General features: G+C 43.3%; 1 protein-coding gene across 1 annotated transcript in view; it reads right to left on the bottom strand.

The window, feature by feature from the left end:
• Positions 1-12,243, bottom strand: part of TMEM59L (transmembrane protein 59 like) — a 39,237-nt gene that overhangs the window by 20,056 nt on the left and 6,938 nt on the right. Inside the window, exons 2-3 of the mRNA XM_026699055.2 lie at positions 7,947-8,052; positions 5,643-5,740 (exon numbers count right to left, since the gene is read on the bottom strand). Of these exons, the coding sequence (XP_026554840.1) occupies positions 5,643-5,740; positions 7,947-8,052 (204 nt within the window). The remainder of the gene's footprint in view (positions 1-5,642; positions 5,741-7,946; positions 8,053-12,243) is intronic.

The raw sequence follows: 12,243 nt of genomic DNA, 5'->3' as shown, positions 1-12,243 counted from the left end.
ACAGTGAACATATCTAATATTCCGCCCTCCTCCCATTTTCTCCACAATAAACAATCCTGAGATGTGTTGGGCTGAGAGAGAACGCCTGCCCAAAATTATCCAGCTGGCTTTGATGCCTAAAGCAGAACTAAAACTCAGCCTCCCTGCTTCTAGCCTGGTGGAGGGATTTTTTTATATGTGAAGTCAGTGGTGGGATTCAAATTTTTTTACTACTGGTTCTGTGGGCTTGGTGGGCGTGGCTTGGTGGGCGTGGCTGGGGAAGGATATGTAAAATCTCCATTCTCTCCCCACCCCACTAACCTGCTTTCCAGCTCCGTTCTCCTATGCAGGGCAACAAAAGGAGACCCAGCTGATCAGCTGGGACTCAGGAGGCAGAGAATAGATGGGGGCGGGGCCACTCAGTGGTGGGATTTGCCGGTTCTCCGAACTACTCAAAATTTCCGCTACCGGTTCTCCAGAACTGGTCAGAACTGCTGAACGCCACCTCTGCGTGAAGTATTTCTGAAAAATGTAGCTAACTAAAATATCTGACAGAAATTCTTCCTTTTCCAAAAAACATGAAATGCCAATTCCTAAATGGTGCCATAGAATATACAGGTAGTTATAATCTAACAATTTGTTTAGTGACACTTCAAAATTACAACAGTACTGAAAAAGTGACTTATAAGTGACTGATTCACACTTATGTCCATTGCTGCATCCCCGTGATCACATGATCTCAATTTGGCAACTGGCTCATATTTATGACAGTTGCAGTGACCTGAGGTCATGTGATCACCTTTTGCAGACTCTTGACGAGCAAAGCCCATGAGGAAGCCAGATTCGCTTAACAATCGTGTTACTAACTTAACAGCTACATTGATTCTCTTACCAACTGTGGCAAGAAAGATTGTGCAATGGGGCGACACTCACTTAACAACTGTCTTGCTCAGTAATTGGAATTTTGGTCTCAATTGTGGTGGTAAGTTGAGCACTGTCTGCATTGTAAAATAGAAAAAGAAGCATATTCTTAGAGTTTGGAATGATCCTAAGCCTAAAATACGTAAATTTAATGTATTCAGTAGTCCTCTTCCTCGTAATATATTTAATTCAATTAGCAATTAATCCTGATTTCTTAATAGATAATTCACATCAGTGGTGGAATTCAATTTTTTTTACTACCAGTTCTATGGGCGTGGCTTGGTGGTCATGTGACTGGGTGGGTGTGGCTTAGTGGTCATATGACTGGGCGGGCGGGCTTGGTGGTCATGTGATTGGGTGAGCGTGGGCAACTCAATGTCACTCACATCAAGGGGTGCCTCGCCTGGCCCCTCCCCTCCCAGCCATTCCTTGTCACCCAGCCAAGCTTATCTGTAGTTCTGTAAAAATGTTGTTCACCTTTTTTTGACTTTATTATCTGCATACTATAGATGTACTTTCATGGACCACTGAAAGGAGGAAATAGCTCACATGCTTTACTCAAGAGTGTGATAGGCAACAGGCTTTTAAGGGGCTGCCACAAAGAAAGGGGGACAATGTATTTTCCAAAGAAGCAGAATGCAAACAAAAAGCAATGGATGGAAACTGAACAGAGAGAAGCAACCTAAAACTAAGGAGAAACTTTCTGACAGTGAGAACAATTAACCAGTTGGAACTGCCTGTCTGCAGAAGTTCTGGGTGCTCAATCACTGGAAGTTTTTAAGAAAAAACTGGACAGCCATTTCTCTGAAATGGTATAGGGTTCACCCCAAGGTCCCTTCTAAGTATTATTCTGACACCTTTCCCAGGATTTCTATTCAGAGTTTGGCTTGCCTGAGCTGGGGGTTGGACTAGAAGACCTCCAAGGTCCCTTTCAACTCTTGTTAAACACATGTGTATTTTATGCTCTGGACTATAGGCACTGAATGCATGTAAACCCTGAAAAATATGAGGTAGCCCTGGGCAAAAGAAAGGCAGTAGAATCACTCTAGGTGTAGGGACAGTGTAAAATATTAACACATGATAAATAATGGAACAATTAAAAATAATAGCACAGAGTTTTCTCTGTCTCTCTCTCCCTTCCTATTTCTTTTTCTTTCTTTCTCTTTCTGTCCTTCTCTCCCTTCCTTTCTTTTTCTCTCTCTCTCACACGCATACCACACTCTCTCTCTTCCTATTTCTTTTTCTTTCTTTCTCTTTCTTCTTCTTTCTTTCTTTCTTTCTTTCTTTCTTTCTTTCTTTCTTTCTTTCTTTCTTTCTTTCTTTCTTCTTTCTTTTCCTTCCTCCCTCCCTCCCTCCTTCCTTCCTTCCTTCCTTCCTTCCTTCCTTCCTTCCTTCCCTCTCTCTCTCTCTCTCACACACACACACACGCCCCTGCCAGCGTTCTTTCCCTCTCACTTCAGGCACTTTACTCACAAGGGGAAGTGAATCCAGCATTGGAGAAGTTCTGCAGGTAAATGGACTTGCATTTGAAGCTCCTGCAAACTTCCCCATGGCTGAATTTCCCCCCCCCTCCCCCAGCGTTCTTTCCTTCTCGCTCCAGGCACTTTACTCACAAGGGGAAGCGATACTTCTAGCGTCCATGAAGAATCTAGCCTTGGAACAGTTTTGCAGGTTAACAGACTGCTGCTCTGCCCACAGTCATGCGTTTTCAAATGGCTGCTTGAAAATGCATGGCTAGGGCGGGGGAGCAGTCCTCCTTTAAACTGGGGCAGCAAACAATCGGGTGGGCGGGGCAAGCGATTGAGCAGAAAATGGGTGACCGGGTTGGGGGCGTGGCCAGTTAGATCTTGCTACCAGTTCGGCGACTCACGCCAAATTCTTGCTACAGGTTCGCCCGAGTAGGTGCGAACCGGCTGAATAGCACCTCTGAATTCATACTATCTGGGGAAAAAATAACCATTTGGGAAGTAGATCCCGCTGGTGTTTCGAGAATATAGTGAGCCTCGATGGCACAGTGGTTAGCGTGCAGTACTATATGCTGGTCCTACTGCAGTTTGGCAGGTCGAATCCCACCAGGCTCAAGGTTGACTCAGCCTTCCCTCCTTCCGAGGTGGGTAAAACGAGGACCCAGATTGTTGGGGGCAATAGGCTGACTCTGTAGACCACTTAGAGAGGGCTATATTGCTATATGCCTGCTGTCCTATAAACCCTACAAAACTTCTTTAGACCGCTAGCCCTTCCCATTGGCCAACTAACCAACCAGTGTCTTGCCCACTGCAACCAATCAGCATTTGGGAGAAGTGTTCTAGGCTGCCAAATCTTGGCATCAGGTTCAGTCCTAGAGAGGTTTCCTTGGGGTCACTCTTTTTCTTCAGCTTGTTTTCTCGGAAGACTATAGATTTCAAAGAGGTGAATTGGTCATCTTATGGCACCTGTGATTCTATAAAGTTAGTTTCAACCCCATCGATGATTCCGCCTACACTGAATTAAATTTAACCTTCCAGGGATGGTTTGACAGGGTAACCCGTGATCTCTCCACCGACTCAGTTATGATGCTGCAGGAATAGGACCCATGTATAAATCAAAACCATAAAATTAATTGACCAAGGAATAAGTGTCGATGCTGCAAGATAGTCCAGTTCTAGCTTTACCTTCCTAGCTCTTCTTCTAAGCTTGCATTCACAAAATTTTGCAAGTCTGAAAATATTCCCTCCTTTCCTTTTATTCTCCAAAAACCTAAGGAGGGTCCCTTCTAAAACACTTCCATTTCCTCCCTTTCTTCTCTGGCCTGACATAGCAATAATGCTCCTACTTATATACTGCCCCATATTACTTTACAGAGATTGCAAAGTCAGCCTATTGCCCCCAACAATCTGAGTCCTTATTTTACCGACCTCGGAAGGATGGAAAGCTGAGTCAACCTTGAGCCAGTGAGAATTGAACTCCTGGCAGTGAGCAGAGTCAGCCTCCAATATAACATTCTAACCATTGCGCCACCACAGAGATACCTTTTATATTGTGGTTACCTAGTCTGCAGTTCTCCCTTCTGTCTCCCAAGTTTATTTCCATTTCCATTACAATCAGAAATCTAAACCACATATTGATTGATTGATTGAATGAATGAATGAATGAATTAATTAATTAATTAATTAATTAATATTACCACCTATTCGCCCATGGCGACTGGAGGCGGCTTACACAATGTAAAACCATATTTAAAACAAAAAATAAAAATAAAAAACAATATGCTGCTGATGTCCCTGATACTGTTTTTTTTTAACTGATATAGGTCTCTTTGCATAAATGTTTATAAACCTATCTACAGGTAGTCCTCACTTAATGACCATTCAAAGTTACGACAAACCTTTCCAGAACTATTTATGACCTGTTTTGTAAGTTCTGGTGGCCACAACCTCCCCAGAAGTCATCTGGTCACATTTTAGGTGCCTGGCAACCCACTCGAAGTTGTCGCCGTTTGTAGCATTTTGCGGTCATGTGACCACAATTTTTGGCATTTTAAAATTGGCTTCCAAAGTTTACTTCCGATTTCCAGAAAAAGACCCATTGGGAAAACAGGTTTGCTCAGTGACTGTAATGTTCTCTTAATGATCACCACAAAAAAATAATAATGTAAAATTGGGTGCAGTCTCATGGTGGCCTGTTTAATGATCACCATTATGGGGGTGTGCAAAAGCACACCAACGTGCCTACCATCCCTGTCCTATTGTTTCTTTTATTTTTATTTTTTATTTTTCTTATATGTATCTATGTATTCATCCATAACTATGTTTTTACTTATACCTATTATTTTGTAAGCAATTGGCAAAAATAAATAAATAAATGATAAATAATTAAATAAATAAATAAATAAATTATGGACTCACAACCGTAATTACAGGCTCGATTAAAGTCTTAAGTTGAGGACTGCCTATACCTTCAAGTCCTTATTTAGACTGGTCTTCTAATGAAGACTTCACCAAATTTAATTCCTGGTTTTAAGGCAACGTTATCATTACTACTTTACCAAATTAGTTTCAGGCTCATTCTTACAATAAACATTCCGGTTAGCACTCATCTAGTCATATAACCTTCCTGGTGATTTTGGCAGCACAGAATGACACTAACTGGGATATAAATTGCTATTTGACGAATACAGAGTCACTCCCTTTTCCTAGGAAATGTCTAACTCCCATGAGCCTTTGCTGGAGCCCAGGAACCATTTGCCAGTGCTTGCAAAATATGTTTTTGGGGTCACACTGTGGCAGCAAGGACAGAGGGATTGTGTTCATCCTCTCCATCTATTTTTACTGCATCAAAGAGAGACAGAGAGGAGCCCCTATTTCTTTTCCATTTCAGTAAAATGTGTTATGGCGAGATGGCCATCCAGAGATGAAGCTGTAACAAAGACCTTCCCTGCTCATGTGCAGAGTACACTTCCTTCATCAGCAACAAAACCCTACCCAACCCTCCATCAAAATCTCAGTCAGAAAAAGGAGCTTTTTTAAGCTAGTTAAAGCCTTGCCATTGGATTAGAGATCTCCAAACTTAACTATGCTGGCTAGTGAATTCTGGGAGTTAAACTCCACAAGTCTTAACGTTTCCAAGTTTGGGGACCCCTGCATTAGATGATGCTATAATATTTAATAATAATCTCTCTGTCTCCATCTCCATCTCTCTCTTTCTCTCTCTTTCTCTCTCTCCCTCTCTCTCTCTCTCTCATCATCCTCTGCATTCTGCCTTACCATGTTTTCTCCTCTGTTTTCCATTTCCGGCAGCTGTGTCTTGCATCCGGTTGTACACCCAAACTGCTCTTCTGCACCAATGTAGGCTTCCATGCAGGCTATATAGTATCCAAGAGAGAGGAAAGAAAGGAAGAATTCAGCACAAATGGATAAAATTCAGGGTTCGGAAATCTATTCTGTTTCCAGCTGAAATCTCAAATCTAGTTCAAAAGTGGCAATCGAATGTAAAATTGTAGCTCCAGGATTAGCCACGATTCCTTTCTTCAGCCTAGTGCCCTACGAAGTGTTGGATTTCAATTCTTGGAAAACCCCTATTTCTTCATCCTGCAATCTATTTTACTTATTTATGGAATTATTTGTGAGATTTATATCCTGCTTTCACTCCAGGAGGTTAAGATAGTTTGCATGGAGAGAGCCTTCATTATCTTCCCCCAAGAGCACTGTAAAATAGAGGTAGTCCTTATGACCATAATTAAGCTGGGCAATTACAGGTAATCCTCGAGTTACGACCATAATTGATCCCCTAATTAATGTTGCTAAGCGAAACATTTGTTAAGTGAGTTTGTCCCATCGTATGACGTTTCTGGCCACATTTGTAAAGTGAATCGCTGCAGCTGTTAAATTAGCAACACAATTGCTAAATGAATCCGGTTTCCCCAGGGACTTTGCTAGTCAGAAGGTCACAACCGTCTGCAACCGTCATAAATGTGAGTGAGTTGCCAGGCATCCAAATATAAATCATGTGACTATGGGGAGGCTGCAATGGCCGTAAGTGTGAAAAATGGTCATAAGTGTTCTGACCCAGGCTTCATCCAAATTAAGGAAACACAAACTGAGTGTAAAATCCAACCTATTTTAATGCAACGCTGGGAATTTTTTGCATTCCCAGCCAGAACTAATTATACACAATTCCCTGAGATAAGCTCACGCCTTTCAGGGTTGTAGAAGGCTACCAAGAAACAGAAGTCCAATTACTTAGAATATTAAACCAACAGGAGTTCCAGCAAAAACAAACCAGAGTCTGTAGGGCTTCACTGAGGAATCAGAACCTAATGAACTTCTTTGCTTCCTGAAAAGAGCACGTCACTGAGGGCTGACTTTTACCCCTTATGGGAGTGGCAATCAACTTCCAGCCTTACTCCCGAGTCGCCCCCTCTGCTTCAGCTGCTCTTTCCTGTGCACACGCGCACTGGGAACAGGCTCCCCTTGTTCCTCTGCCTCGCTGCTGCCAGACTCCAAAGGCTCCAAAGGCAGCACCCCACTCCCAGATAGTCCTGGCCCCATCCGTGCATCGGACGCAAGACCCTCGTCCAAGTCTTCTCCAGAATCCCTGCCTGGTTCCCTTTCGTCCCCACTGTCTGATCCCGCTGCCATCTGCACTGGCTGCCGGCAAACCACAACCATAAGTCATTTTTTTTAGTGCTGTTGCAACTTCAAATGGTCACTAAATGAACTGTTATAAGCTGAGCACTACCTGTACGGTCGAAAGTCATGTTAAAGCAGATCACCACATGACCAGATCCAATGTCACTACTTTTTCCACAACAGTAGTTAAGCAAACATGGTAGCGGGTGAGCAAACACATTGTTTGCTATGGGAGGTATAACCTTGGTTGAGTTGGGCAGCTTATAGAAATCGAATAAATACATTTATTAAATTACTAAATTCCCTTTAAGTTCGGCTTCCCAGAGACACAGGCTTGGCCCAGACAAGCTGACAAGACCTTCCATCCGATAGTGAGAGACGATTTTTCTAGCTTCTTTAATAAATACATCAGCACCTCGTGACAGCTAGATGGTGCTCAGTTTTCAAAGGCAGCTACATCTGGAGAACCAGCTGCTGGAAATCCAGAAGAATGTGGCTGTTGGAAACAGGTTGCTGGCCCGACGGGGCAGATGGTGCCTCTTGGGAACGTAGGAACTGGAGGTCCAATCAGCCTCAAGTCCAGATGGGATAGGATTTGTTTCATTTTAAAGACTGGGTAACCCCACTTTTCAAACAGGCCCTGAAAAGTTATCAAAACCATTCATGTTGGCAAAGACAGCCCTTTGAAATCTCTGCTTTGACAGATTTAGACTAGGAGAGGAAGGCTGCGCCATTCCCACCTGCGCTTTCCATTATCCTAGACTGTTGGTGGGAATTTGCTTCAGAAGCTCGGAAAGAAGGAAGGGAGATGACCCTCTTAAGTGGGGGGAAGGTTCTGGATAATGTAAAAGAGGGGAGGGGTGTGTGGATTAAAGAGGGGGACGGCGGGGGAGGTAGAAAACCAGGAGGAGGAGACGACGCACAGGGTTACTGCCTTACCCGATTCGCACTCGGCTCTGGTTGCATTCAGCTCAGCAGTGGCATCCACAAAATGACAGATGGAAAACAGCCGGCAGCCCCGGTAACAGGCGTTGAGAATAGCATCCTGAGGGAGGCAAAGGAAATTGCAGAGAGGGAGGGAGAATTGAGATGCTACAACTGCAATGGTCTGTCTCCAAATTTAACACAAAACAGGGTCCACAAAACACAGCGGGGGTTGTTGTTGTTGTTTTTTTTACACCCATGCACAGAATTATAGAACCAGGAGGTGCTCTGGGGGTCATTATTTTAGACTAACCTCTCTGCTCGGGGCAGAATCTGCACAGCAGGCTGTGGCTGTATATCATTTCTAATAGTGGGTGGTCCAACAGTGAAGGAGACCCTGTCCCTTTCAGCGCTGATGGCTAAGACCTTCCTCCTAAGGTTTTCCCCGAAATCTCCACCTTCAGTTCTCATCCTTGCTTCTGCATCCCCGGGATATAGGCCTGTTTCATCTTCTTCTTAACAGTCCTTTAAATTGATATTTCTCAACCTTGACCAGAGGTGGTTATTCAGCAGGTACTGACCAGTTCTGGAAAACCCGTAGCGGAAATTTGGAGTAGTTCAGAGAACCGGCAAATCCCACCTCAGATTGGCCCTGCCCCCATCTATTCTCTGCCTCCGGAGTCCCAGCTGATCGGCTGGGTCTCCTTTTGTTGCCCTGCACAGGAGAACGGAGCTGGAAAGCAGGTTAGTGGGGTGGGGAGGGAATGGGGATTTGCGGTATACTTCCCCCCGGAGTGGGGTGGGAATGGACTTTATAGTATCCTTCCCCTGCCATGCCCACCAAGCCATGCCCACAGAACCGGTAGTAAAAAAATTTGAATCGCACCACTGACCTTGACCATTTTAAGATGCGTGGAGTTCAACACCCAGAATTCTCCAGCCAAAATACTGGCTAGAGAATTCTGGGAGCTGGAGTCCCCATGCCTTAAAGTCACTAAGGCTGAGAAGCTCTGCTTTAAATTTTTTGAAGAAAGGTATAATATAGAATATGACGTGAGGGGAACCTAAAGCTCCCAGGCTACATTTGGTGCCTAAATTTTGGCATGCCCTTGTTGGAAATTGGTGGTATGGCTCCTTACTATATTAAAAAAAGTACTCTTTATTTCTCATACATGTATTCTAGCTTACCTCCAGGCAATAGAGATAGGATTCCCTCCTCTTATTTTTCCCATCTATCATCTTGTTAGATAGTTTAGTTTAAAGAAATAAACTGGCTCAAAGACACCCCAGGAGCTTTCATGACTGAGGTTGGATTTGAACCTGGGGCTTAATTTAATAGCTATTTTGAAGCAGGAAGCACATCGAAAAGGTAATATAAGCATTAAAGTAGACTTGGCAAACTGTAAAGAAATACACGCAGTCCTCGACTTATGACCACAATTGAGCTCAACATTTCTGTTGCTAAACAAGACAATTTCAAGTGAGTTTTGCCTCACAGTATTTCTTGCCATACTTCTTAAGTGAATCGTTGGAGTTAAGTTAATAACGAGGTTGTTAAGTGAATCTGGCTTCCCCATTGACTTTGCTTGTCAGTAGGTCACAAAAGGGGATAACATGACCTTGGGAAAGCAGCAAATATGAACCAGTGGCCAAGCATCTGAATTTTGATCACTTGAACATGGGAAATGTTGCAACAGTCATTAAGTGTGAAAAACGGTGATATGTCACTTTTTCAGTGCTGTTGTAACTTTGAATAGTCACTAAATGAATGGTTGTAATTGGAGGACTAGTTATACTATAATGTTAAAATAAAAGTAATATTGGCTTGAAGGACTTCGATTTTCCACCAAAATTTATCGAGTTTTCACACTTACGACCGTTGCAGTATGCCCATGGTCATGTGATCAAAATTCAGGTGTGCGGTAAGTGGCATGTATTTTACAAGAGTTGCACTGTCCCAGGGCCACGTAATCACCATCTGTAATTTCCCAGCCAGATTCACTTAACGACTGCATGATTCATTTAACAACTGCAATGATCCACTTAACAATTGTAGCAAAAAGGGTTGCAAAATGGAGCAAAACTCAACAACTGCCTTGCTTAGCAACGGAAATATTGGGCTCCATTGTGCCTGTAAGAAGTCAAGGAAAATTGAGCCTAAAATTTATGTTGTTAAGTGAGACATTTCTTAAATGAGTTTTGCCCCATTTTATGACCTTTCATGGCACATTTGTTAAGCGAGTCACTGCCGTTGATAAGTTAGTAACATGGTTGTTAAGTGAGTCTGGCTTCCCCATAGAAAAGGTCGCAAAAGCAGATCACGTGACCTTGGGACACAGCAATGGTCATAAGTATGAACCAGTTGCCAAGCATGATTTTTGATCCCGTGAGCATTACAAAGGTTATAAAGCGTGAAAAATGGTCATAAATCATTTTTTTTCAGTACCATTGTAACTTTGAATGGTCACTAAATGAATCATTGTAAGTCTAGGACTACCTGTATTGGAAATCCAGACACTGTGGTTTATTTCCATGGTTAAACAAATTATAGCTTAACTGGTTATGTGAATCAAATTCAGCTGATTCATCTGGTAACATTTTTATTCTGATAAAGAAAGCAAGTTTTTTTTTTAAAAAGTTCCAACTCCTAGCTGCTGTTCAGAAATGAAACATTATATAATGTATTTATATGGTTTATTTACCCATATTATCAACATCTACATTCCTCTTTCATGGGGTTCATTTTCTCAAGCTGTTGAACAATAGGCTAATTAAGACAAAAATCCAAAACAACTTCATTAAAATTAATCAGAGGATGTGATAATCCAAAGAGGGAGAGAAATACACCCTGCCAACCCTGATAGCAGCCAGTTGAGATGGAAAAGTCTTAAGTGCCTTACCTTTTGTTACCCATCTGAAATCTGCAAAATGCATTAAGACGATCCTTGATGGAAACAACCTATTGGGCTAAAACAGGGGTGTCAAACTTACAGCCTGCAGGGGGCTTAGATCAGGCCTGCGAGGCTGACCTGGAAACAGCGAAGGATCGCCCCGTGGTACCTCTGCCAGTGAAAACCAGAGGTCAGGAGGGCTGCATGCTGTTTTGGCTGGCTGAGGGTGGCAAGAGGCCCTTGCAGCCGAAAACGGAGCTCGGGAACCCGTTTTCGCTGGCAGAGTGCTCAGGCCGCCACAGGCGCCCCCGACATGAGTGATGTCAAGCTGGCCACACCCATCCTGGCCACACCCACCCTTTTCCCCCAAGGTCAAACACAACCCTGATGCGGCCCTCAATGAAATTGAGTTTGACACCCCTGGACTAAGGGAACACCTGGTTTCTTTTAAAAGAGCGAGTTCACACAGGTACTCCTTGACTTACAACCGCAGTTAAGCCCAACATTTCTCTTATAAGTAAGGAAGTTGTTGTGCCTTATCTTATCACCAGGGGTGGGATTCAAATTTTTAACAACCGGTTCTATGGGCATGGCTTGGTGGTCATGTCATTGGCTGGGTGTGGCCAACTCAATATCATTCACATCGAGGCACGCATCTCGCCTGGCCTCTCATGTGGGGATTCTGCAACAGTCGTAAGTGTGAAAAATGGTCATAAGTCACTTTTTTCAGTGCCATTGTAACTTTGAATGGTCACTCCACACAAGCAAAGTACCAGCAAAGAGTACGTTCCTGAGACAGGAAGTCTAGTCCTATCAAGAATGTAATAAGGGTTAACAGAGAGGAGAGGCAGTTTCTGTAAGCAACACCAGAATGTTTCCTTCCTGCCTTCCTTACAGGATTAGGCCAGTAATTTCTTCTAACAACCGGTTCTCCAAACTGCTTAGAATGTTAACAACTGGTTCTAGCCAATAGGTGCGAACTGGTAGAATCCCACCGCTGCTTATCACCTTTTTGGGCACAATTTTTAAAGGAACCCCTGCAATTGTTAAGCGAATCATGCGGTTGTTAAGTGGATCTGCTCCCCTCCTCCACTGACTTTGCTTGTGGGAAGCTGGCTGGGAAGGTTGCAAATGGTGATCCCATGACCCCAGGATGCTGCCACTGTCATAAATATGAACCAGTTGCCAAGCATCTGAATTTTGTTTGTGTGACCAAGGGGATGCGGCAACAGTCGTAAGTGTGAAAAACGGTCCTAGGTTTTTCCAGTAACTTCAAATAGTCGCTCAATGAATCGTTGTAAGCTGAGGAATTGTCTCCATTTTATTTGCTTTTAAAGTGCTTTCTCGGGGATGAACAGTCAGTCCTCGACTTACAACAGAGACCGTTCAAAGTTCAAACGGCAGTGAAAAAAGTGACTTAT

The sequence above is a fragment of the Pseudonaja textilis genome, chromosome 1 (assembly GCF_049901715.1).
Source record: "Pseudonaja textilis isolate UNSWEBS1 chromosome 1, rPseTex1.2, whole genome shotgun sequence".
NCBI classification, from domain to species: Eukaryota; Metazoa; Chordata; class Lepidosauria; order Squamata; family Elapidae; genus Pseudonaja; species Pseudonaja textilis.
This window is presented reverse-complemented; position numbering and strand designations above follow the sequence as displayed.